Consider the following 26,940-nt stretch of genomic DNA (forward strand, 5'->3'; position numbering starts at 1 on the left):
GACTGCTAGCATGTACTGTGTGTGTGTGTGTGTGTGTGCGCGCATTACAGGAGTGCCCCGCAGGCTCTCGGGATTTCAGAGAGATTCAGTGCTCGGACTTTGACAGCGTTCCTTTCCGAGGAAAGTTTTACGCCTGGAAGCCATACAGAGGGGGTGAGTGAGTAAACCTACTCTGTGTGGGTTGTGAATTTTTTTGATCTGTGGTGATCTCCACTCCACTAACCTCTTTGACCCTTGGTAATGACAGCATTGAGCTAGGTAAAGTAATTGCTTTACTTTGGGACTGGCAGTAATACACAAAATCACTTCACTTGGAGGTAAAACCGAAAGTGTGCACACCCAAAATGTTATCAGTAACCACTCACCATACAGGAACCACTGACTCTATAAGTCAGTGGTTCAACCAGGAAGTGATTCTCTCTGGGTTGTCCTGGTAGTTTGTTTTTTGTAACCTGTACAACTTCTGACTAGTTGTGTTTATTACTCCCTCTAACTTTTTTGGTAGTGTCACATCACTCAAGTGCATGGTCATACATGTTTAAAAACATACCTGATATGATAATAGAAAATTGGCCATCTTATATGATGTATGTGATATATTATGTCTGTTCAGTAGTTTAATACTGTAGAGTTAACTACCAAAACATGTATATTTTGTTGTTGTTTTTTTCTAAAGACAAATTCAAGTCTACAGTGACTCTGTGATAATTTAATATATGAATGCTGCTCCACATCTTTGCCAAAATTTCTTTGAAAGAGAAGACAAGGATAGAAGTTGTATTAATAAAAATAGAAACTAGAGAGGAAGAGAGAACAGAGCATCATAGGTGAACATATGAAGATGTGTGTGTGTGTGTGTGTGTGAGGAGTGAGGAGAAAGTGAATCGAAGCTGCAGACTCTCCCCTGTCTGGCTCACAGATGCTGGCCGAAGGGAACCATGCATCCCACAATGCCTTGCAAGAATTCCTTGCTTCTGATGAGCACTACACTGGACGTGAAAGATAAATAGTTTCAACGACATAACTGCTTTTAATCTAGCCCTCCAATAACATAATGGCTTACAGAGATGGCTGGTCAGCCAATTCCAACTTCAGGCAACAAGTGCTCCTTTCATCAAGTCAGCTGATTTTACAATGGAAATCCCTTGCAGCTGTTAAAATAGGAACACAGCCATCGACTCTGCCCTGCGTTAAGGCCAGATCACACCGCCCAGCCCCTTTTCTGTCCTCTGCAGCCTTCTCACTCTGCACAAATTCTCATTTCAGCCTTCCTCCTGTCACTTTTACCCTGTCACTCAGAGAAGAGCAACTTCCTCTTCGTCAGTCTGCCCTTTTTCTCCATCATCTCTGTGCTGGATGCCTCTCTAAACCTTTCTCCTTCTCCAGCTTTATTTAGTTCAACATTATGCAATCTCTCTCTCTTTCTAGTTCCTGTCCTGAGACACTGAGAGCACAGACGGCCTCCCTCTCTCAGCTCAGACAGTCAGTTCATTAAAAAAGGGGAAAAAGTCTGTCGTTTTAAGCAGCTTTTTTTTTTAAACAAGCTGCTCCACATGGCTGTTTTCAGTCCAACAGCCTTCACATTCAACCTTCACACTCCATACAACACACCCTGCAAGTTATAATACATACACACACACACACCCTGCTGCAAGCCATGATTGCCCTGCCAAAGCTAGGCACCCTGGGAATTGTAGTTTTCTGTGGTCTGACCACTTTATCATCTGCAAACCTTGCCAGTGCATACTCTCTCTCTCACTTTTTCTTTACTTCTCTCTCTCTCTCTCTCCTTCCCAGTACGTACTGTACCTGCTTCCGAACTGCCAGCACAAACAAACAGCCCAGACTGATGTCAGCAGCCACTCAAAATAGTGGAGCTGTTGGCGAGCTGCACAGATGAATGAAGGATATATACCACTTGGCTTGAGAAAACCTCTAGCAACTGTTTGTGTGTGTGTGTGTGTGTGTGTGTGTGTGTGTGTGTGTGTGTGTGTGTGTGTGTGTGTGTGTGTGTGTGTGTGTGTGTGTGTGTGTGTGTGTGTGTGTGTGTGTGTGTGTGTGTGTGTGTGTGTGTGTGTGGGGCTCATTTATTATGGGATGTAGAAAAACATGGTCATAGTAGGGAAAGAAACAGAGCATATCAAGAGTGAAAGATATGCATGCACATATGCATGTGCACGTCTTTATACCACCTAGAATCAGTTGGCCATATTATAAATGTCTGTGCAGCCTATAGAGGGCTCTATTCTATGCAGCTGTATTGTTTAATTACCGCTGCTGTCAGAGATGTTCTGTAACGTCTCCAACACCCCTGGAGTTGTCTTTCTGGGATATGAGTGTAGGCTAGTGGTAATTATATTTGGTATCCTTGGACATGTTCACAAGCTGACTGTTGTAATCGGCAGGTTTACCGAACAAAGGAGCTAGAAATTTTGTTCCACCTCTGCTGTAACAAGTAGCCTGGCTGTGGGGCACAAGCAGCTTTTTCTTTACGCGAGTAAAAAGAGTGTGCACTTTTGAGAAGTTTAGTTGTTTTTTGAAGTTTTAATTTTTGCCAGTCTTGCTGTACCCATTTCCAGTGTTTGTATGCCTTTATTGAGGTCGAACAGGAGTTATGTGTCTGTGTGAATATCTTCAAGAGAAGCAGGGACCTAATCACATTCAGCTGCTTGTTCTCTGGTTGTCAGCTCTGCAAAACATTTCCTACTCCCCTGCAGACTCTTCTCTCTCTTACTCTGCCTCTTCACTCTGCACCCTTTATTAGGATGCACTGTATTCAGCAGAACAAAGACTTGCAACCAGTTACATATGTCAGTAAGACATAGGCAAGTTTTGTTTTTTGTTTTTTTGTTCACCACATGCTTCATTTAATTGTGTCTGTGTGTCCAGGTGGGGTGAAGCCCTGCTCTCTTAACTGCCTGGCAGAAGGTTACAACTTCTACACAGAGCGTGCTCCAGCTGTGGTGGATGGCACACCTTGCCGAGATGACTCTCTGGATGTGTGCGTAAATGGGGAGTGTAAGGTGAGATAAGAGGATTTTATGTGTTTTTCTGTTTCTACACATCCGCTCAAGGATTTTGTCGAAATACAAACAGTTATAGTGCACGTCTGCATGTGAACAGACAGTTTACGCTGAAGCAGCAGAATAAAGAACCAACACAAGACTGTCTCGAGCTGAGATAGTAATGTTTATATTCGCTCTCTGGACTCTGGACAGCCGCCACTGTCTGGTTTACACCAGTAAACTATCAGCTGCTGAACTGAAAAATTACCTTAACTTTGGCAGCAGCCTGAGATTCCCATTGCTGATACTCTCCCTTTAATCCAGACTGATAACAAAACAAAACATCAAACTGCAGTTCATTTTGATGAAGTGGAGACCACCTGGAGCTCCAACAGGTCGCTGGAATCCATTTTGACACTCACACTATGGCTCATTATAGACCCAAAAAACCAAAACCTAATGGTAATATTGCACAGTTTACGTGGTTGGTGTTGATTCACAATCTGTTGTTTTTGGACATAGTTCCACTCTAAAAATAAGTAGACTCTTTGCACAGGGAGTAAAATATGTGAGGACAAATACAAAAAAACTGAGAAGCAACAATTTCAGGACAGTCAGCTTGTTGTTTTGTGGAGTGCTTATCTTATTTTTCCACCCCCTCACTTTGTTTGAAATGTCTCAGGTAGACTGAGGAGCTGAGGTAGGCTGGAGATCCTGGTCTGATCTCATCCAAAAAGAGGATTTTGTTTATCAACATCCCCTCTCTGTTCTCTCCTCCTCCTTCACTCCTCTCTTTTCCCTGTACTCTGCCCTGTTCTGCTCTGTAGAAACTCAGTGACCCTCCTGCTCAGCTGTTAGTCTGTCTGCTCTGCAGACTGGCTTTCATTCACTGCAATCTTATTATCTGTCTCTTTTTCTCTTTCCCTTTCTGACTCTCTACATCTCTCCATTCCACTCATTTTCTCACTCTGTCCCTCAATTTTTTTTCTCTTCCTCCGTCTTTCAGTTTTTTCTGTCTGCTATCCAGTCAGCGCCTCTTCCTCCCTCTCCTCCCCCCTCCTCTGTCGTCTCACCTCAGATATACTTTAAGCACACATAAAACTTCAAACACTGTGGAGAAACCTCTATCTCTTGTTTGCAGCTTCACGTTGGCTTTGGTTCAGGAGTTGGCGTCTGACAATAAGAGAGAAGGGAGAAACAGAAGGAGACAGGGAGAAGTGGGGGAGGTAGAAGAAGGGGGCCTACGAACAGATGGTCCAGTTGAACATGCCGCTGCAGACGAAAGGCATGTCTGCTAGAGCCGCTTTTTCCCGGATCTCTTGGACATAATATAGCATGTACGAAACATTAGCAACACCTGTCCTTTCATGAAATTAACAGACCACGTAAATACAGGTGGAGGCTATGCTCTCACAGGGATTTCAACTGCTAATCCATCTCAGTTGTAAAGTGTAAAGTACAGATTTGAAAAAATGCAACTTAGACTTTGTTGAAAAAAGCTATTCTTGCAGTTGGGCTGTCATTTTCAAAATAAGTTTTTAACAGGCACAATAAAACTTCAAATTTCTTTTATGGTGCGCCTGGCTCAGCATCCTAGGTGCACATAGACTCTCCTAATCATAGTTTTGGCTTACACATTTCCTATGTTGCACAAAATACTAATTACAGCTAGAGTGAAATAACTGAATGAATGGATGATACACAAACCAAGGCGTAGTTTGAAAATCAGTTTTGAAAGCAGCAAGGTGCCATCTCTCACTTCACTTCATATTCCAGCACCGTAGTTTTATTTAAATTTCCCAGGCCTCCTTCTGGTTGTGACATTTTATCATTTTAAACTTTAAAAACTCAGCATTACCCACATTACAAACCCACCAGATAACCATGGGGGGAATCACAGATTTAACTCTGGGTTTAGTTTTGTCTGTGATCTAATCAAGGTAAAAGTAATAATAAACTTAAACCTCATTATCCCTCTCTACAATAAGCAACTGTCATGTGAATATATGAGATTCAGAGCAGTTGACATTCATTTTCTGTACTTTTGTTTAGGTTTGGTTCACTGTGAAAGAGTTTGAGTAAAACCACCTGCTTTGCTCATCATGAAACTTATTTATGTCGACAGCTATGAGTTTAGCAACCTAAGAGCATTATGTCTGCACAGCATCAGAAAACACATCTGGACTTACCATCTGATATTTCTGTGTTTTGGAAAAGTGGTCTGGAAGACATTAGAGGTAATCCCTCAGCCCGGCCTCTGACACCTCTCGACTTACTGACTGTGCCCCTTCACCCATGACCCTGAGTGACCCTGCAGCTCACTCATTTCTCCCTTCTCACAGCACGTAGGCTGTGACCGCATCCTCGGCTCGGACGTTCGCGAGGACCGCTGCCGGATCTGTGGGGGTGACGGGAGCAGCTGCGTGTCTGTGGAGGGACTCTTCAACGACTCGCTGCCTGAAGGAGGTACAGAAATCAAGCGGTTCTTTTACTCATCTCATCTCATCTCATTAATTAACTTTTGGGAGCTGCAGCCACAGACGTTTGTGCAAACATAGATGGAGGATTTTTGTCTCCTGTCTTTATTAGCAGGGGTCAAACATGGTTCACTTTTTGACTTAAGTGCTGGAACTGTCTCCTCTTTTCTGAGAATCAGATTAAGTTAACATGAGGCATTTACCATGAGAAGTTATGCAACATAATTGTTCTCTCGTGCCAAAAATGTGCACATGCAACCTTCGGATTCTGATACTGTGGCTTGTTAATGCATCTTGGAAAGCTTCCTCGCCAAGTGAGTTAGGATACCCCAGATATTCAAAATGTATCATATAATGGTCTGTTCACATGCAAAGCAGCATACTGTCACGGTTATTTATTTGATAAAGCCAGTAAAACTCCACGTAGCAGCAGAACAGTCATTTATCTCAGCACCTGTTTTACTCTGAGCTGAGAGTTGATGCAGCCCAGATTTAGAATTGGCATGACAGATAGTAACAGTCACTTGCCTTATCCACCATCATGCCTACATCAAAGTTTTTGTTTTATTTTTTTTGGCTTTTTTATGACCACAAGGGACAAATTAAAAGTTCTATTCAAAAAAGTGTATACATTCCTGGCTGGTCCCTTAACGTCCTTTGGTAGGCCTTAGAAAAGCATCACTTCATCAGTATAGACATTGTGTAGGGTTGTGAGGAAGATTTTCTTGTTTATCATCTGCATACAAATGAAATTATATGTTATTGCTTATTGACCAAGGGAAAGCAAGTAAAAAGAGAAAACAATAGGGCCCAGAATCGACCCTTGTGGTACACCACAAAAAAAGTTTTGGAGACTTAGAACCTACCAAGTTGCCTGTCAGAAAGACCATTTTAGAACCAAAGTCCTTATTCTATTTTTTGGGGAAAATTATATTTGGAATATTAGAACAGAAATATTATCATAATGGCACTATAAATCAAGTAGAATAGTATGATCAGCAGTGTCAGTAGCTGTAAGGTTTACAGCTTTCATTTAGACCTTTAGACAAAGTTTCACACATCTGCAGATTAAGACTAAACTAATACCTTATACATAAATGAACAAATACAGTGAGTCAGGTCAGCTCAATATCATATACAGATTCATATACAGAGCGCATAACAAAACCGAGAAATATATACATATACATACCATGAACTGTATATGCCTACATATATTTATCCACCAGCCACCCAGGAACACGTGGCAGACAGATTTAGGTGAGGTCCGACCAGTGTGGCTTGAGGTCCAGCTGCTGTCGTATCTATTCTGGGTTCCATTTCTCACCACAACACCAACTCCAGAGTCTCTCACCCAACTGTCAACACCACTCACCCCCTTCCAGGATTCCTCAGAGGGGACACACCCTGAGCAGGCAGCCCTACTGTGGACCACAGTGACCAGGCCAGTCTGTCAACCCCAGCTGAGGTCTCAGCCACCCTCAAAATATCTGACATTATCACTGGAATGAAAAAATCCGTTAGTAAGGCTGAAGTCGAAGTATAGGTAGTTTGGTCATGTGTTCTGTAACCTGGGGATGGTGTCTGTGGTCAAAGCTATTATTAAAGGGGTGTTACAGTAATTTTAGCATTGTACTTTAGTAAGTTTGGGGGATTGCTAGTGACCAGTCAAGAGAGATGTAGCAAAGGTCGAGATTTCCTGGTCAAGCTAAAAAAAATATCAGCTCCTACAATTTTCACCACTCAACTAGACAGTGTCTTAATTAGACTTTTCCTGACTAGTAAAGGCTAGTAAACACCAAGACGCCATCATTAGGATTATTTTCTCAGATTTTATGGACATATTGATTCAGCTCAGGTGTTTAATTTCCCAGATGCTTTTTTGCCGCTAAAACCTTTAGTAAACTGAGATCACTTCACGACATGCTTAACCGTCAAAAGTTCCAAAAGTCTAAACTCAGTTGGTGGCAGTACATCATGGTCTCATCTCTAACCAAACTCAAACTCCAGGCCCAGGACTGAAGGCTTATTCTGGCCACAGGCAGATTCATGACTTGTAGAATCACTCAGTCATGTCTACAGTAAGCTTTTGATTTCTTTGAACTCCTAAAGCTTTTACCAGCACTTCTCATCTCTGCTTCAGTGATTTAAATAGGCTCTGTCTGCTGGCACAGAGGGAAGCGTTGCAAATGTGAGTAAAAGCTTATGCAGTGAGACACAACAATACCGAAATATATGTCAAGCAAGAAACCTTTTATCTACAGCTCTGATGTTCTATTACTATAACATACAGAGTGTTTTATGATTGAGCCAAACTTGGAGTTTTCTCCATCTGAAAAAAAAGTGAAAGTTGAAGTTTCTTAAAGATGCTGTGCTACTTAATTCTAGCTCTGTACTCTCAGCTTATATGCATTAATGTCCCTTTAAGTCTCTTTCCATCTGTCCAGCCTGTGGCTCTGGTAGGCGGTGAGGGGTTACTGAAGTGTCATGGGTCGGGGGTTTACGGCTCTTTTGCTCTGTTAACAACACAGGCCCTCTGATTGTTAACAGAGGAACCTTGCACTCACACTTTTGCTCTCTCTGTGTGTGTCTGGGTCTGAAGCCAAAAACCTCAAACTCCCTCTAATCTTCCACGCCTCCTTCTAGAAACCCAGAGCAGGGTCGGTCCAACCTCTCAGAGCTCCACGGAGAGGTCACAAGCCAAGCCTCTCCTTTCCTCTTGTGGTCAAAGCGCTGGAAGGAAATATTTCATCCCTCCATTTTTTTTTTTATCCCTTCTTCATCTAGTGAGGCTGAAGTTATTTACAGGGCTGCACAGCAGAGCAGAGCTGAGAAAAGCAGAGTGAGGCGGGGTGGAAGCGAGATGAGCGTAAAAAGAAAAGGGACAAGAGACCAAAACAGATGGAGGCGAATGGAGAGAGGAAGAAGAGAGGAGAAGCCGGCTCTTGGCATAGTTCTTGCTCTCTAGCAAAGAGCCGAGCCGAGCAGCTAAGGCCAGCTGCCCAGGAATGCAACTGGAATCTGAAGCCTCTGCTTAGTCCATTGGCGTCCCACAGAGCTAAACACTACTTATGAGTTGCTCCCCTGATCCCCAGTGAATAAACCTCCTTCACCTTGCTTTCATTTTTTGAGTATGTGTGGGTCTGTGTGTGTCTCAGGTTATGAAGAAGTGGTCAGAATTCCCAAAGGATCAGTGTTCATCCACATACAAGAGCTCAACATCTCCCTCAATTACCTTGGTAAGATGATATTCAAGCAAACTTTTAGTATACTTGCCTTTCAAGGGAAATAGGTAAAGAAATGGGAAACCTACGACGGGAGCTACAAAGCTGCTTCTACACCAACTAATCTTTTTAGGAATTATATAGTATTAAGATGTACTTGTTTAACCTCCTTCCCAAGTTTTGGAAATTTAGTTGTCCTACTAAGAGCTTGATGATAATCAATAGGCCTTTTTCACACCAGACTTTTTTGACTTGTTATAGTGGAAAAAGCACAAGTGCTTCAGGTTCAGGGTCCTGGGATAGTGCAAACTGGCTCACTGTCACAACTTACTGGTGCACAACAGAACAGAGCCATCATTAATGTTGTTAGTAACACCTGTGCTTTTCCTACTAAGACAAGTCAAAGGCCTTTATCAGTGATATATACAGTCCTGTGCAAAGGTTTTGGGCGCATGACGTGCATAAAACGTTTGCACAGCACTGTGAACTCAGTATACTTTTTTACAGGAGACATTTTGACTGAGCGAGAGCAGGATTAGCACAGGTGTCGTTAATAAGGCTAATGATGACTCCAGTTATACGTCCTGGTAAACCAATGAGCCAGCATGCAACATATCAGAGCCCTGGATCGAGAATGCCTGGAATTGAATGCAGCTTTTATTGTTGTTATTATTATTGACTTGGCTGGGAAAAAAAAATTCTGCCTTGAAAAATACAGCAGTAGCTCATGGTGTATGTAGCCCAGTTTGTGCTTCATTCATGTCATGTGGGTCATTCTTGTTCATGTCATTTTGGCTTGTCACAAATGGGAACTGGCGTTTCATTTAGATGAGCTATTTTCAAGGTCCTGGTGTTGTGCATGCTGGTCATGGGTTACCGGGACGCTTGATGGAATGAAATTTGTTTCATCTGTGCTTTTCCTGCTATGACAAGTCAAAATGTCAACTGTGAAAAAAACTCTATTATGAGCAGCAGAGGTTGGAAAAACAGTTTACGTCACCTTCCTTATTGTGACTGTGAGTCTGAGATGTTAGGAATTTCTCAGCTCAACTGTCAGGCACAAACAGAGAAGCACATTTCACAAACTGTTAGTGCATTTATTTGTTCCATGCACTTTACTGTCTTCACTAACCCTCTCTGTCCTCCGTGTCCCAGTCCTGAAGAGTAAAGGCGACCAATATTTTATCAATGGGAAGCTGACCATTGACACACCGCGCAGGTTCGATATTGCCGGTACCACCTTCCACTACAGGCGTCCCACTGACGGGCCAGAAACTCTTGAAGCTCTGGGGCCAACAAACATGACCCTTATCGTCATGGTAAGAACAGAAGTACGGTATGTTTTTTTTTTTAGACTAAAGAAACCCCAAAACAGGTTTTTAAAATTTTCCATAAAGTATGGTCAACTTGTAGTGTTAAATGGTTGGTCGTGTATTTTTACAGGTGCTGGTGAGGGAGGAGAACCCAGGGATCCACTATCGTTTCAACCCCCCGCTGAACAGGGATCCTCTGAGCGGCTTTGCTTGGCACTACACCTCCTGGTCACGCTGCTCAGCTCTCTGCGCTGGAGGTAGAAATACAACAACACACCAAAAAATCTGTTGTCATTCAGCACTGACCTAGATGAATTCCCGGGAAACGTATCCACACCATAACCATAACCACTACATGCCCAACCCTTACATTTAGCAAAAACCAAAAAGTCTTCATCCTAAAATTTAATGGTTTACCTCAGGTGGACATGTTTTTTACCCAAAAATGTGTGGTTATTCTTGATGATGTGATTGTGTGAACAGATTTATAACAGGCTAGGTAAATGTTTGGTCAGTTTTGTTAGATTAAGGTAAACACAAATCTTTTTTATAGATATTAGAGTCAGTTATTTTGAATCCACAGTTGTTGTTTTTTTATATAGTTCATTTATTTTGTAAAAACTTGTAAAATTATAATACACAGGAACAGGCTCATTTATTTAATCATAAATGAAGTGAAATTGAACATTTTCATCTCCCACTTTCTGCCTCTATTTCACATGGAAACACAAACAACACAAAGATATTCTAACACACATATATGGTGCTCCTTAAAAACACACTGTATAAATCTCTGCTGTAGACTAGCACTTACTCAGAGAAGCCACCATGGGACCAGAGTGTTTGCAGAGTCCACACTGAAGCCAGAGGCCACTGAGCAGTTCACAGGCTCTGAGGTTTTAGAGATAACACACATTGGCAATCGCCCTTTTTCCCCTTGGGCCTTTGTGAGTTAATGATCCATATCACCACACCTGATAAGAGCTAATTTGCCCCTTTGAGAAATAAATTCTTTCACTTGCCATTATGTGAAGGTGGAAGATAAACATTTAGTTCACAGTTTTTTTTTTTTGAAAATGGGTGAACTTTGTGTTCCTTTTTCAAAACTTTTAATTAAGTCAAAAGGTATCAGACTGAAACAGACCCGTTTAGAGGAAGAATTCGTGTGTGTGTGTGTGTGCAAGTTTCAGCAGTTTAGGTCCTTGTTATATTTCCATATTCAGTATCTATTTTTCCATTTGTGACTCACCACAGCTCTTTTGGAACTGTAAGCAGCTACAATCCCCAGTAAGGTACAAAAATGTTGTGATATAATTTATCACAGTTTTCTATTCTCAGTCAGATTCATCACACATTAGCAAGCGGTCATGGAGAGCTGACGCATATCACACCTTGATTATGTCAAGATGCGTCTGGTGTGTGGTTTTACATAGAAAACAATGGGAATTGGTGTTTTGACACATCATATGCTGCTGGTGTGCGATGCCATTGAAAATTATATTGGAAAATATCAGCCAGACATCAGGTATTGTTGGCAGAGCAACTGGGGGCATTTAAATTCCATAATAAAATAAATAAAATCAATTTTTTGGAACATGTTTTTGTCACTTGTGATGAGTAGAATTACTTAGCAATGTGGCTGTGACTGGTGTCTTTAAGGCTTTTAATTATTCCCTCTTGTATGTTTTTCCTCGGGTTGCCTCACCTGTCAGGTGTGCAGATCCAGCAGGTGGTGTGTAAGAAGCAGGCAGATCATACAGTCACCTACAACCACTTCTGTGACAAGAAGAGCAAACCCAAAGAGAAGAGGAGATCCTGCAATACTGAGCCGTGCTCCCCAACGTGAGTTATCCTGTGTAGATAAGATTTTATTCATGTGGAACAGACGTGTATTTCTTGATGATTTTGTATCTTTTTTGTGCGTGTGTATTTTTTATTTCATCAGGTAGCATTTTATCTCTCTACAAAAAAAACTATTTTATTTTCATGTAGGTTTGGAGGCATTTGTCAGATTTCCTGTACAGATTGCGTAATTAGAATAGGCGCTTTTACATTCGTTTTACATTCATTCCTTTTGTGCCCATATGCACTTGTGTTTTTATTGAAATTGCCATGCTGTCTACAGAGGCACACATTTTACTAATTTTGGATGTGTGTTGGTGTGTTTGTCTTTGTGTGTGTACAACTGTTCCTCCCTGTGATTCCTGTTTGTACGGTGTAATTTCCTTCTGCAGTGTGTCCTTACTATAATACACACTGCATTAAAAGTTAATGCATTAAAAACAAACTAAGCTCTTCCCTGCTTCTAGCTGGTGGACAGGAGAGTGGTCGGAGTGCAGTCGCACCTGTAACGGTGGCCTGCGGACTCGGGAGGTTTTATGTAAAAGAAGGATCTCAGCGACAGAGGAGAAAGTCCTGGATGACTCAGCCTGTACCCCCCCACGCCCCTCACTCACTGAGCCCTGCAGCAACCACAGCTGCCCCCCTGAATGGCTGGCCCTGGACTGGTCAGAGGTAGGCGAACGTCAGAGGTCTCCCATCATGCGTGTGTTTTGCAAACACTCCTGCAAAGTTTTTAGTCAAATTGGGATAAATTTGAACCAATAGGTGAGTTTTCTGTAAAACTCATCTCAGATGAAGCAGGAGTTTCTTTTCCAGATGAACCTCACAAACCCAAACCTCTGCCAGCAGAGAATAAGAGTACCCTAACCATGAAATACACAACAGAGGCACGGAGCAGACAAATGCATCACTAAGAACATATTGTTTCAGTCAGGAATAGATACTGTTACACTTGTCATGTACGAATCCCCTGACCTATTTTTAGTACTGACCATTAGCTTGAGCAGCCTGAGGGATTCTTTCCTCCTCCGGTGTAGCTATACTTCAGTAAAACTACACTTTTAACACATATCTTGACCCTGGACCCCTTCTTGTGTTGTTTAACTACAGCAGACTGAAAAGTCTTTAACCACAGACCTTACTTTGTTCCTGGAGCTAAACTTTGTTCTCACAGTTCAGGATGAATTGAAACCAAATTTAACTGGTGTGTTTAACTTTTCTCTGATGTCTTGTGTAATGTAGCGATGGTACATGCAGGAGAGGGATTGTGTCCAGCTGGTTTACAGGAACTTGGCGGGTTTTTGACTTTGTTTCTTATACAGCTGCTGCCCTCTGCTGAGTGGATTAAGAAGATTTTCTATTTGTGTGCTTGTGACCACAGTAACCCCCTGCTGCACCCTCCCACTGCCTCCATCTCCCTGCCCTCCCACCTGATGTTTTTCCTCTCTTCACCCTCTTTTTTCATCTCCCACTCTGTCTGCAGTGTACGCCCAGTTGTGGTCCTGGCTACAGGCACCGTGTGGTCTTGTGTAAGAGTGGGGAGAGTGGCGACACGCTACCAGAGTCCAAGTGCCCCAAGCATGGCCGGCCCACCTCCAGGGTGCGCTGTAACCTGCAGCGCTGTCCTCCCCCTCAGTGGGTGATGGGTCCCTGGGGTGAGGTAAGACATGCTTTTGGTTTATTGTCCATGGTTATATCAGGACATTTTTAATACAAATCAATATCTGTGTTATTCTTATATACAATACCCAGTTTAAATATCTGTATGTTGTGTGTGTTTTTGTGCTTCAGTGTTCTGCCAAGTGTGGCCTGGGTCAGGAGATGCGTTCGGTTCAGTGTCTGGCCCACACCGGCCAGCCATCCAATGAGTGTCTGGAGCATCAGCGACCAGCAGCCATGCAGCAGTGCAAGAGCAAATGTGACCTCAGTCTGCCCATCAGTACAGACAACCCGGAAGGTCAGAGTTCAAAGACCAGCCCTTGTACACTCATGTTTCATAGAAAGAACAATATAGGAAGGATACTTGTCTTAGATGTAAAATATTTTATCTAGCTAAAATATTAATTTCTGAGGCATACTGGGAAATTATTTATAAACACATCTTTGTAAATTAATTAATTGAACTTAATTAAGATAAATAAAACATTGGCAAACACAGTATTTTAGTAAATAATAGTAAATAATTAAAAGCCAGGTTACAGTCTACAGAAAAGCATGATTGAAAAAGGCAGATTGAAAATGGCAGATGTTTATGGGACAGCTATTCCACTGTGTTGGCCTGTGGTAAGGTAGCTAGAGGTAGGTAGGTGCCTCAGACACCTACAGAATATTAAAACATTGTATTTCAAAAGGTGAAATACCTGATTTTCTCAAGCATCAAGATGTTCATTAATTACTTCTTTAATCCACGGGCCTTATGCCTGAGGATCTCTCAGTTCATTTAAGTAGTATAAGTCTTTGAACAATAAAAGTTGATAAAAGTGACTATTTTCTTGATATTTTGATTGAAATCCTGCAGCATCTCGGAAAGATCTGTTGTTTAAAAAAAAATGGCTCTGCTGTAATTAAGCTGTTTCATGTGTGTCTCCTCCTGCAGAGTGTAAAGATGTGAACACTGTGGCCTACTGCCCCCTGGTGCTCAGGTTCAAGTTCTGCAGCCGGCCATATTTCAGACAAATGTGCTGCAAGACCTGCCAGGGACACTGACACCAAGAAAACACACAGCATCCATCTTTGGGTCCTGTACACACTCACACACAGTAAGCCTGAAACCCTCCCACTGAGCCGTGTTAACAGCAGCCCTCACGCTACCTCTTTCAGAGGAGTGAGAGATCTAACTGGGATGCTGTCAGACTGACACCTGGTCCCGTAACTGGTCACAGGGGACCTTTTCCAGCCAGAATCCGGACCAGACCAGACGCCTCTTTGGGCCGAGCTGGGCCGAGATGGCCTGAGCTGAGTTAATACATTCCACTGGAGGGAGGGCTGCTGAAACCTGGAGAGGCAGAGAGAGTGACTTCCCTCCATCATCTTTTAGGATGAACCCTCTCTCTCTGTCTCTCTAAATGATCCCTCGGTTGTAATATTTTGGTGCTACTTATATTTCACTTTGGCCGCAGGACTGGTCGCAGTATTCTGAGTTTGTTTTTGCTTCGGTGGCCTACATTTTTTTAACCTGAATGTTAACAGGTGATATCTGTTTAGTTACGAATTATATTAAAAAAAAATCCACTTTGTAAAGAAAATGATTTTCCAGATATCTTTGCCCATGAAAAGGAATATCTTATATTATGAAATGAAAGATTTGTCGCTGTGTTATCTGATAGTTGTTACTTGACCACAATGTTTTCTGCTATTCTGTTATTGCTTTGTTCCATATCATCATATTCACCAAATCCTCGCTGTTACTCAGCTGAAGTATGAGCAGAGTTGGATTTGCACAAAGTGTCAGCAGTCAGAGGACTTGTGTAGTTTGTGTTTGTTTTGATGTGTTTTGACTTGATGTCTCCATGGAAGCTACAATTGTCTCACTGCAGTGAACCTGCCGTAGTCTTGCCATTTTTGGTTAGTTTGCTTACATGGTATCACCTCTGCAGTAAAATGGTGCTGCTCGCTGACTTTAGTAATGTGAGCGAAGCCAGTGCTCACCTCACCAGGACATTTTCACATTATAGGATATTACATTGTGCTGTGGCTACGCACTGTGGCATAAAGTCTTCAAAAAAGCTCGGCTCAGTGTCATTATCTGGAAAAGAAACCCAGCCCGGGCATTGCTGTTGATTTTTTTTTTTTTTTTAATGTATTTTATTTTATTTTTTTAGGTGGGTTTATTTTTGCCACATGTTCCCACTCTCTCGCCAGTGCTAGTAACTTTTACTGTGAGTGGAAATTCAGAGCACAGTGAGACACAGTGAGTCGGTTTTGCCAGCAGGAACAGGTCCAGTGCGGAGCAGTGAAGACCTCTGACCGCACAGCTTTCAAAGAGTGTTTTATAGTTAGAGCGCTAATCTGAGGATGGATTTACATGCACATAAAATATCGAATTTCTTTGTGACACAGATCTGTGTGTGTGTATTCATGGCTGTTGAATGAAACCAGCCTTCAGAGTGCCGAATTAATTTATCTCCCAGTGTGTTAATGTTAAACCAATTGCTAATATTTTTTGGCCACTTGGGTGTTTGGAAACAAGTTGCGGGCAGAAGACTCTCATAGCATCACCTTTTAAATTGATGTGGTGAAGTTGTTAGCAAATAATTGCTTATTTACACATCCAGCAGTTGCAGATCAACATTCATTTGGAGTCATGTTTGTGTCTACCTGGTGAATGTAAGTCCAGTGTTTACTCTTTTTTTTAGCTCTGCTTTTGATTTCGACCAACTCCTGAGGAAAATATCAGGCTCTTTAACTGTCAAATGCTCCGCTGTGTTCACATGCTGGTTTCTAACTCTGTCTGTCTGTTGTTTGGTGCTGTGCAGGTAGTGGACTTTGGGTTTTTAGAGCCTTATTTCTGAAAACAGCTTCCTGAGAGCAGTGAGAGTTCACCAGTAAAGTTGTGGGCCAGACAGCTAAACACTGATCTGAAACTCAGTATAAAGCTCTGTAAAGCCGAGGGGAGCTGCAGGTTCAGGTAAACAGTTTCCCGTAGGTGTGACCCCTTTCGCATTGTCACATTGTGATAGATTATTATACAGATTACTGCTGCTTTAACGGATCAGCACACTCAGTGTGGAGCTGGGTGCTGATTTCTCAAAAACAAGAATCTAAAAATCATCAGCTGGACAGCTCAGCAGTTAAATGTTTGATTAATGCACAGCTGTGTGGGCCAGATGTTTTCTGGCCTTTCTTGTGTGAATGCAATTCAGCTTTTTTTTTTCCTTTTAAAGACAGTAATAGGATTATGTGACTAAGAGGTTCTCTATTTCGCTGTTACGTACAGGATGTCACCTGACCCAAAGTTGTGTAGTACAGATTTCATTGAAGAGTTTTATTGACGCATCTTTAAAGGTGCAGTTTCAGCTGTTTTCTCCATCCTGCAGAGAATATTTTTACAATTGCTGCCTAAGTCTCAGATGAGTCATCAGGTCTGATGGCATCACTGCGACGTCCTCTGTGCTCTAAAGTCCGCTGTGGCCGGACTTTTCACAAATGTTCACACTGATCACCGCTGAAAGCAGCTCCGCTGTGTCACATAAGGTCATTGTAAAGAGAGGAAGCTACAGCGTGTCTTTACGGGGCTTAGCTGCATTGTTGTTCCTGTTTTTTGTTTTGTGGTGCTTTGGTTTGGACTGGTGCTATTAGTTCACTGTTGTTGTCTCTGTGTCTGAGTTATCATTTTGAGAGTTTAATTATGTAGAAATGTAGTTTGAGCCTTTTGTAATAATACCAATCTGCAGAGCTGGCCTGAGATGTAAGAGTGCAGCTGCTTAGAACCTCTCACCCACCAGGGGTCATCTTTGGGTTTATCTGCTCATTTGTATAATTTCGATTCCCTGACTTATTTAAAGTGGCCAAAAGTGCTCCCAAAATGCAGCTCACAACACAAATTTGGGGACTGCTATATGACAAATACTTTAAAAATTTGTCGAGGTTCAGTATCTAAAAGGGTTTTCACATGCATTAGCAATTTTAACATTAAAAAAATAACTAATTCTGGTGGGCACTAAACTAAATTTGGGAGAATCAAACCATGTTTAGCTTGGGCAAGCCCTTCTAATCCATCCACGTGGAGCACAGAAACATACATTTTACTTTAATTTAGTAAAGTCGTATGCCATCAGAGTGCACAGCATCCCTGTAATTATCCAGTACTAAAAAGGTGGAAAGACTATTTATATGTTTAGACATTTTTTGTTTTTTTCTGTATTTGCGTGGGCCTATAAGGTTCACACCAAGTGGTGAACATGTTTTGTCTGCGTTAATAAGAGGGACAGTACCGGTAACTTTTGTTTTTCACATGCTAATTATAACATAACATGTACTGTATATTGTTCAATACTATAAAAAATGAATCCATTTGTCCCCCATGTACATCTTTTTAAGAGGAAATATTAAATTGATTAAACATGGTGCATTGTTGATTTTAATGGGACTTGAGCTTTGTGTCTTCAGCGTCCTCCAAAAATAGCTTCAACATCTAGACGGAGGTTGAGATCATCAGTGATTCTGGTGTCTATTTCTGGACCAGACAACTTTCATGGAAAAGTTGAAACAAGAACTTCCTTTTGTCTCATGTGAGTCTAAGATGTCCGTCTTCAATGTGATCTTCATGACAAAGAACAAAAGTGCAAGAACCAGTCAGTTGTAAAAGTAATGATTTTAGATTTATGCTTTATGCTTAGTACTTTAACAAATGAGCCCTTTAAAACCCCAGTCCCCACCCCCAAACACAACTTTCTAAATCTGCCTCTGAGTGAATGAGACCGGATCCATACTGGTGTAGCTTTGCTGTGCAGGTACTTGAAAACTTTCTTGCTCGAAATGACATTCAAGTTTGACACTTCAACACACACACACACACACACACTCACACACTCCTGTCAGCACAGTGTACCCTCTGTGTGAACCTGCATCAGTTATTATGGGCGTTGGGAGCAGGAGCCGCTCTGACGACACAAACACAATGTGAACTAACCACAGCCAGGGTGGAGCCGGCAGCTCACAACTGAAACACCATCATTTGGCAACAGATTGCTGTAATGATCACTTTGCAGTTGTTGTTGCCATGAACACTTGCGTGTGTGAAAAATGTCCCTTTAAACTGTCAGTCTGCTGATCTCTAGCCGGCTATAGGTCATCATTTCATCCTCTATCTGATGACTTTGAATATGACAAAAATACAGAAGTAGCTGCTTAACTTTGCATGGTGAGTATGTACATCAGTGCGTGTGTGTGCGTGCGTGTGTGTGTGTATTATCTTAGAGCAGTTCTTGTTTCACACACTTCGTTGGTGGGAGTATGAGGAAGTAGATTTTGAATGTTGCAGTGGATGTCTTGTAGGTCGCTGGCTGCTGTTGGCTCTGACTGTCCCTCTGTGTGATGGCTGCAGTCTGAGGAGGTCAACCTGTGGATTTTAACGACACACACTCACACACACACACACACACACGCACACATACACAAACACACACTGTCTGGACAGTGGACACCTGAAGAGGAGAGGCTGACAGGACAGGAACAATGGTACGGTACCACACCTTCATTTTTTTTTTCAATCAGCTGTAACGTGTGAACAATCCTAAAACTACTGCTTGTGTATCTCCTTCATCTGCCTGCTGATATTTAAACGGTCATGTTGATCTCACAAAGTCTGACAGACTTTGACAGATTTTCTGACAGAAAGAAAGACTCCATTTTAAAGAGTTTTAGCTGCAAAAGAGAAAATTGCAAACAAACTTAATGTCATGTCAGTAGATTCCCTTTGACGAGCAAAAGTAGGCTGTTTCATGCTTAAAAGTCAGTTTTGATGAATGTCATAGTGTGTCTTAAAAAGTGACCACTTCAGGGAAAATAAGTTCCTTCACAACAGCAGCGGAGAGTTTCCTCTTTTTTGAGACTTTCATTGAGAGGAGCTCAAGGCAGCAAAATATGTCATTATTATTACATTGCAGTGTGCTTTTATTTGTGAGCACATTTGAGACAAAGACATACATCAGGACATGTCACAGTTAGAAAAGACAGATGTAAAGCAAACGCGTGACAAGAAATGATACACGGCATGATACACGTGATGTTAATGGTAGAAAGTGCATGAAAAAATGCATCATCTTAAGTACACGGTGAATGCTTTGAGCTGCACTGGAATCTCATTTTACCCAGTTCATCTCACAGAGAGCTTTTCACTCAGAGGGGCTTACGAAGTGAGCTTCAGGCTGTGGCAGGAAGAGAACCGGTAGCATGTACAAAGTTGAGAAGGTTTCACAAGAGGCAATGAGGTGTGAGATAGGGAAGTGGACTACAGGAGAAGCTTGTAGTTTCTGTCACAACACTTCCTTCTCACACTGAGAAGAGTCCTCACACATCCAAAAATCACACCAGCGTCCATTCTATGCAGTGAAAAAAGCTCTTAAATCTGTCTAAACAGTCGGATTCAAGGGTCAAGATCTTTAAAATGTGCAGAGAAGTTTAACTCCTGTGGTGTAAAAACACAAAATATGACAGTGTGACAGTTTCCCTCCAGCTTTGAATCTTCTGTCTCAGAATAAGAGTGACAAGTGTGATGGAGGCTGAAGCAAAGTCAAAGAGAGGAATACCCATAAAAATCTGACTGTCCAATCAGATGACAGACAACAGCAAAGACAGCATCTACGACAGAAATAACTTCTGAGAGGTGGGACAGGTTTGAAATGGACACCTCCCTCAGTTTTTTTTTCCTCCCGTCATAAAGTTTGACAAGCTGAGGTTTTGAGATCTCAACTGTCGTGACTTCTGCCAAAACCACAGCAGAATAGAGGTGACTGGCATCTTCTCTGTGGTTCTCAAAGCTTCAGAAATTTGCATTTTTAGCTCAATAGCAACATCTCTCAAGGAACTGTTCAGTGAAAATGGTGTTTCTCACTGAAAACAGGTCATGGTGCTGTCGGTGGAGAAGTGACTATTTCCAGAAATGTCACAGTCCACAGTTCCTTCACAAAGCAAAATTAAAGATTCAAAAAAGATTTGTTTAAAATAAAAAAAACTGTCATGATCTCAGATATTCCAATGATTTTAAACTCTCACCCATGCTGAATTTCAGATTTCATTCTTGACTTTGGAATCTCACCTTAAGGTCTATTTAGTAGCTGTTTATTTTAAAAAAAAAACCTGTTTCAGTTTCACTTTAACATGATCCCAGTCAAGATCCTTGTTCTGGAGCATTTCCATGACAACTTAGCAAACTCCATCTGCTGATGAAGATTATGTGATATGATTGAAAGATGAATGTCAAAGCTGATCCCTCTGTCTCAAAGGACAAAGAATCACTTTGGAGTCAATGACGCCAACAGGATATTTATGTCCCTTCACGCAGGATATGACATTAATCATGTCTTATTCTTATGACACTATGACACTGTGACTATGATGAAAAGTGAGAGTTCATCACATTTGTTATATAACAGGAGAACGGGCACAGGTTTACCAGGGAGCAGCAGAGCATCCTGTGATCACTGCCCGGTTCCCATTACTCCTTCATGCTTTGACTATCACTGGTAGATCACTTGGGGTCCTTCACTGGATTTTCCTTATTGTCAACAAGTCCCATGAAAAGACCAAAACCAGTTGTGCGCTTTGTACATCCTCCATCCAGCCCAACCAACCTCCTATAAAAACAAATTTCTGAGAGACAGGGTTGTGTTGTCAGAAATATTTCTGAAAACCAAATTACTTCTGTAAGTCTGTGAAACACTACTACCTTGAGAGTTTGAAAAGGCTGACTTAAACTCAAAAGAACATTTATGACAAACTGAACAGCTTCGCTGCTTTTGGTTTTGTTGGTTTTAATTTTTAACCCATGACTTCCGTCCGAATTTCCCCTTGAGGGTATTTAAATCTGGAAATAAAAATACACACTGAATGACACCACGTGTCACATGTACACTGTATTATGAATCTGCTAAGTGTAAGACTTTATTCAAGCAGCAGAACATAATACTGAGCCCACAGTGTCATGCATGTCATTAGAATTTCCACCAGAAAAATCTCTGCGTTTTCCTGCACAGCATGACTCAGGGATGAGTTAGGACCATTCCAGAAATACTTCTTTGAACAGAGATATTACTGGTGTTGTGTGATACTTGTAGTTGACACCGTAACTATTTTTTGGAGGTCCTGTATTTTGCAGCTAATTTCCTGGAAACTAGATAGCAACTTGCATGTTCCTCATTTCCCTTGTAATAAGTTCTGAATTAAAGAGAGTTTCCAGGAAACTTGCTGGAAATGACTAGACCCTTTTAAAGTAAAGTGTTTTTCTACTTCCGTGCCGCACATTTCAAGGAAATTCGCCATGATTCAATTAACGTAGACAGAAACTCAGCAGAGTAAACCTGGGGCTGAATGTAGGTCAGAACCCCAGACCACAGCCCAACCACCATCCCAACGAGAAGATCTATGAGACTTAACACATCAAATAGACCAGGGTCTCACAGGGAGAACCAAGACACAGGAAACAAGTTGAGCTCGAAGCTCTGAAAGAAGGTGTCAGTAACAATTTGACCTGGAGAAACAAGGTCTCTGTGATCAGAGGGACACTCTGTGGATCAAACAGAAAAACACACAACTCACAAAGCCACAACAATAACAACAGCAACAACAACCATCCTGTAAAAGCAGTCACTGTTGTTGTTGTTTGATCACCATGTTATTTATTCTCAGGGTCTGTTCACTTTCAGGCTGATTAATAGGTCTGGTGTTGCTTCTCTAAAATGTCCAAGTTAGAAAATGAACTCACCTCATCTGTGACCTGTTGCCTGGCAACCAGCCCCAAGCTTCCTGTAATGACAACCACAGTTCTCTGTTCTTTATCTACCCTAGCAGACGTGTGTGTACCCCACAGTCTTGTTTACTGGTTTTTGTGTTTCTTTTTGTTTGCTTGTTTGATTGATCTTTTTTTTTTTTTTTTGCTTTTTTTTCCCTTTTTGTTTCTTCCTTTCTTTCTCTGCTTCTTTCTCTCTTTGTATGTTTCTTGTACTTTGTTTTCTTTGCCATGGTTCCTTCCTTCTTTCTTCCTTATATTTCTTTGTCTAGTTTCTTTTATTCTTTCTTTCTTTCTTTCTTTTTCTTTCTCAGCATGTAGTCTAGGCCATAATAGCTCATATTTTTTCAGACTTACAAATCTTCTCCAGAGCCACAAAAGACATAACTAAGCTGTTTTAACAAGCTGACATAATGAGTAATATGAACTTGTGTAAAACCAGTGGAGGGCACTTTTAAACTATGTACTGTAAAGCATGGTGATATTTTTGCATCAATTATTCAACTTAAAAATGGGTTAAGATGTCAAATAATGAACACGTAAAAGCAGCCCCTCATCTAAAATTCCTTTTTTTCTCTCTCTCTCTGGTGTGCAATTCAGGCTAAGTACCACTGGCAGAGTCAAAATGTGAAGCAAAGCGGAGTGGACGACATGGTCCTGCTGTCCAAGATCACTGAGGACGCCATTGTGGAAAATCTCAAGAAAAGATACATGGACGACTACATCTTTGTATCCTACAGGCCGTCATTAATGTCATTTTGTTTTTAATTCTTTGTATTTTTGTGGAATTTTGTTTAGTGTCACTAATATTGGTTTTAAACCACACAAACCACACAAAATATTGCGTGTATAACATCAACAAAGAAATTTACGTTCTTGTTTAAATCGCTGAGAGCAGGAAGTCACAATCACTGGGAGACAGGAAGTTTGGCCTCATTGAGTTAATGATGTGACTGTCAGCAGATATCACCGTCACGTCTACCGTCATCTTTTACCACACAAAAGCACCTAAAAGTTAACAACCTCAAAAAAACTTCTACAATCTCATTGTAATTTAGTGAAGTGTGGGGCTTTAGTGTCTTGATTGATAAAATCTATTTCCTTACATCATCTCTGTTACACAAAGTCCGTCCCCCATCCTCCAGACACGCAACAACATGCTGAACAAAACGGAAAGATACATCAAATGAAAAACCAAAACATATATGGGCATAGAGACTCAAATGCAAGGAATTCACTCTTCCTCTTCTTTATTCACTGTGTGACTCAACAGCTCACTTCCGTCTTGAACCAAAGCTGAACTTCAAACTCATATTTAGAGTGTGACAAATACACATCACATCACATCATATCATATCAAGGTGACGTCACCTCAGGTTAAACTTCACTGCTGGAAAAAGTCAAGATTACAAAGGCTTCTATGTAAAAAACAAACAAAAAACGGATGGATGACTTTACTAAAGGCTAATAAATTATTATAAATAATAAATTATTACTAATCATAAAGAATAATTTTCCTGCAAAGATGAAAACTGCAGTAGGTCGACATTAAGCGAAGGGTCCATGTGGTCAGTGTTGCTCTCCAGCTGACATGGCATGCTTTTAACTAGTTCCTTTATCAGAATCTGAATACTGAGGGCATAGTGGGCTCATAACCTCTGTACTTCCCCAACACCCACACACCCCAGACACACACCAGACATTGTCTGTGGGACTGCCACCAGATAGTGATGTAAAATTTCTACAGCCCTTTTAGGGCATTTTGTGTAGACATCACCACAGACGGTGGTGGGAGAAGTTTTCAGTGCCAAATTATTTCTTAACCATTACACACACAGAAAACTGCAGGGGCTTTGGTGTGAGATTTGCTCTGTCAACTGGATGTTAAGTACATAAACTACTCTAACACTGATAAAGCAATTGGCTGATATTTGTTTATTGCACACATGCTTGCTTCAGAATATATTTTAGGCCAGAGGAAGCACACCAGACTTGAGTCATTTAATCAGCTGATCTCACTCTTTAGACAGTTGATTGGTCAAACTGTGTGCTCTTGATTGGTTGGAACAAACCAATGTGACCTGCAGCCACACGGCCCTTTGTGGAACAGTTTGGACAGCTCTGTTTTAGGCGATAGGTGAGGAGCATCTGAATTAAAGAAGTGCTAAAAAAAATATCCCTCTCAGTACATATGTGAGTCACAGTTCTTTAATTAACAGGTTAAATAGATGTTTAACAAAAATGGTCCTTCGTATCATATGTTTACCTAAAAATAATTTTGACATATACGTTATTATTAGTATCAAATATTGATATCTGTTCTGGTTCTCAAAAAGTCAGTGTTGGTAACGCTCTTATTAAAATTTAGTAAGAACTAGAGGTGATTCACAAGTTTATTTTTTCAGCATGTACCTTAACTTCACTGCTCAGACTTATATCGGCCCTGTGTTAATATCAGTCAACCCGTTCAAACAGATGCCCTATTTCACTGAAAGAGAAATCGAACTTTATCAAGGAGCTGTGAGTAACATTCTTCAGCATTTAAACACTAATTCCTGTAAATCTACTCTGTGTGGTGCAGCAGTTCATGCTCTATCAACCTGAACTGACCTTAGATCTGTTTCTGTCCGTAGGCCCAGTACGAGAATCCACCTCACATCTACGCCTTGACTGATAACATGTACAGAAACATGATGATCGATGGAGAAAATCAGTGTGTCATCATTAGGTGTGTTGGTCTTGTGTTGAGTTGTGAAGTGCTGCCTCACTTCTTGCCATGTGCTGGTGCAGTTTGTGTAATAATATGTTGTTTTGTGGTTTGTTGTGTCCTCATGTTTGTGCCTTTATGGTGTTGTGGTAGTGGTGAAAGTGGTGCTGGAAAGACAGTGGCTGCCAAATACATCATGGGTTACATTTCCAAAGTATCTGGAGGAGGATCAAAAGTCCAGGTAGAGACAGGAAGTAACACAGCTACCTTTCTATGAATCAAGACACCTTTTAACTTCCTGTAGTGCGGTGCGCAGGGATTTCTGCTGTGTCTAACAATGTGTGTGTGTGTGTGTGTTTGTGTTGCAGCATGTAAAAGACATCATCCTACAGTCAAATCCTCTGCTAGAAGCCTTTGGTAACGCCAAGACTGTACGCAACAACAACTCTAGTCGCTTTGTGAGTAAGATCTTTACTTCAGCACCAGCTGCAACTGCTGGTTGTAAAGTTAAATCAGACGCTTGGCTTGATATATTTTAAGACATCTATTGTGGTTGTTTTCACCTAAAGTTATAATAAGGGAGAAGGATTTGACAAAGCACAACGCCCATTCAGTAGCTGTACTGGATCTTGAATATATGTCTGTTTTTTCTTCAAGTTTTTTTGACTCTTACTCTTGAAAATGACTTAACAGTCAAACCAATTATTAGATTTGTTTCAGATTCATTTTCTCATTTTCTGTCAATAGACTAATTGATTAACGGTGTAATCATTTCAGCTCTAAGGGGAGTGCAACAATATTTACTCCTGTCATGTCCAAAAATCCAAAAGAATACATGAGGGTATATAAAACATTTTCTCAGAAGCCAATTAGTCATTAACCATGGCTTTAAAATGCAACAGTATTGGTCTGACATTTCATTTCATCCCCCATTGTTTTTTGTCAGTGGGGTCCTAATGCTCCAATTTCACACCTGTAAAACCACATTAACATGCATTTGTGCATGTGCAAGACACATGCACAGTAAAGTTTCCTGTTGATGTACCACAATATTTTGTGTGACGGCCAGTGTAATTTTATTGATGCAGACTGCTTCCTGGCTCATTTAGATGTAGCAAACGTGGAAGACACAGCTGAAAAACCGCTGCATTGTAGGAGAATAATTTCAAGCGAAAGTTTTGTGTCCAGACTAGAGCACAGACTAGGATATTGTTGTGCTTTGTTGAACTTGTTCAGGTCTGACAGATTTATCATTTGACAGCATGTTTGTCACCTCCGATTGTTGACTCTAAATTTGCATCTACCAGGGGAAATACTTTGAGATTCAGTTCAGCAGAGGAGGAGAGCCAGACGGTGGCAAAATCTCAAACTTCCTGCTGGAGAAGTCGAGGGTGGTGAGCCAGAATGAGAATGAGAGGAACTTCCACATTTACTATCAGGTCAGAGGCTAATGAGAAAGTGCACAAACAAAGATCATTTGCAGATACCTTAAAACACATCAGCTGCATAAAGATATTGAAAGCAAAAACCGCAATTTTATTAACACATCTTCTCTGATTTGGTGCCCACTTTGAGGACCATTGCAATGTTCATGTTTGACTGCACTGTTGTCTTCCAGCTGATAGAGGGTGCCGACGCTCAGCAGAAAGAGGGCCTGGGCATCATGACCCCAGACTACTATTACTACCTCAACCAGTCTGGGACCTACAAGGTGGATGGGACCAACGATAGCAAAGACTTCCAAGAGACTATGGTACTCTTCCTAAAAACCCTGGTAGTAGCCTCTGGGGCAAAAAAATATAGCAGGTTAGACCCCTCTGAGGGTTTACAAGATGATTTAAGGTCTCAGAAAGAGGAAAAAACATTGGTCTATTACACAAATTTATGCTATTTGTTTTGTTCAGACTCATAGATAAAAACTGATT

At 41.3% G+C, this 26,940-nt stretch overlaps 2 protein-coding genes across 3 annotated transcripts in view; both read left to right on the top strand.

Moving 5' to 3' along the window:
- adamts10 (ADAM metallopeptidase with thrombospondin type 1 motif, 10) overlaps nucleotides 1-17,898 on the top strand; it is a 45,815-nt gene extending 27,917 nt beyond the window's left edge. The window contains exons 16-26 of the mRNA XM_041041174.1: nucleotides 51-153; nucleotides 2,890-3,023; nucleotides 5,348-5,471; nucleotides 8,641-8,721; nucleotides 9,862-10,025; nucleotides 10,150-10,276; nucleotides 11,732-11,861; nucleotides 12,329-12,533; nucleotides 13,345-13,521; nucleotides 13,653-13,818; nucleotides 14,458-17,898. Coding sequence (XP_040897108.1) covers nucleotides 51-153; nucleotides 2,890-3,023; nucleotides 5,348-5,471; nucleotides 8,641-8,721; nucleotides 9,862-10,025; nucleotides 10,150-10,276; nucleotides 11,732-11,861; nucleotides 12,329-12,533; nucleotides 13,345-13,521; nucleotides 13,653-13,818; nucleotides 14,458-14,567 — 1,521 coding nt within the window. The 3' untranslated portion in view covers nucleotides 14,568-17,898. The remainder of the gene's footprint in view (nucleotides 1-50; nucleotides 154-2,889; nucleotides 3,024-5,347; nucleotides 5,472-8,640; nucleotides 8,722-9,861; nucleotides 10,026-10,149; nucleotides 10,277-11,731; nucleotides 11,862-12,328; nucleotides 12,534-13,344; nucleotides 13,522-13,652; nucleotides 13,819-14,457) is intronic.
- Nucleotides 17,899-18,560: 662 nt separating this feature from the next.
- myo1f (myosin IF) overlaps nucleotides 18,561-26,940 on the top strand; it is a 35,767-nt gene continuing 27,387 nt past the window's right edge. Inside the window, exons 1-9 of one of the 2 annotated variants that reach the window (XM_041041055.1) lie at nucleotides 18,561-18,723; nucleotides 18,858-19,040; nucleotides 22,909-23,037; nucleotides 24,739-24,828; nucleotides 24,942-25,036; nucleotides 25,169-25,256; nucleotides 25,384-25,473; nucleotides 26,323-26,454; nucleotides 26,634-26,768. In XM_041041055.1, coding sequence (XP_040896989.1) covers nucleotides 19,038-19,040; nucleotides 22,909-23,037; nucleotides 24,739-24,828; nucleotides 24,942-25,036; nucleotides 25,169-25,256; nucleotides 25,384-25,473; nucleotides 26,323-26,454; nucleotides 26,634-26,768 — 762 coding nt within the window. In that variant the 5' untranslated portion in view covers nucleotides 18,561-18,723; nucleotides 18,858-19,037. The remainder of the gene's footprint in view (nucleotides 18,724-18,857; nucleotides 19,041-22,908; nucleotides 23,038-24,738; nucleotides 24,829-24,941; nucleotides 25,037-25,168; nucleotides 25,257-25,383; nucleotides 25,474-26,322; nucleotides 26,455-26,633; nucleotides 26,769-26,940) is intronic. The other variant, XM_041041054.1, reaches the window with a different exon arrangement.

The sequence above is a fragment of the Toxotes jaculatrix genome, chromosome 6, assembly GCF_017976425.1.
Source record: "Toxotes jaculatrix isolate fToxJac2 chromosome 6, fToxJac2.pri, whole genome shotgun sequence".
Lineage (NCBI taxonomy): Eukaryota > Metazoa > Chordata > Actinopteri > Toxotidae > Toxotes > Toxotes jaculatrix.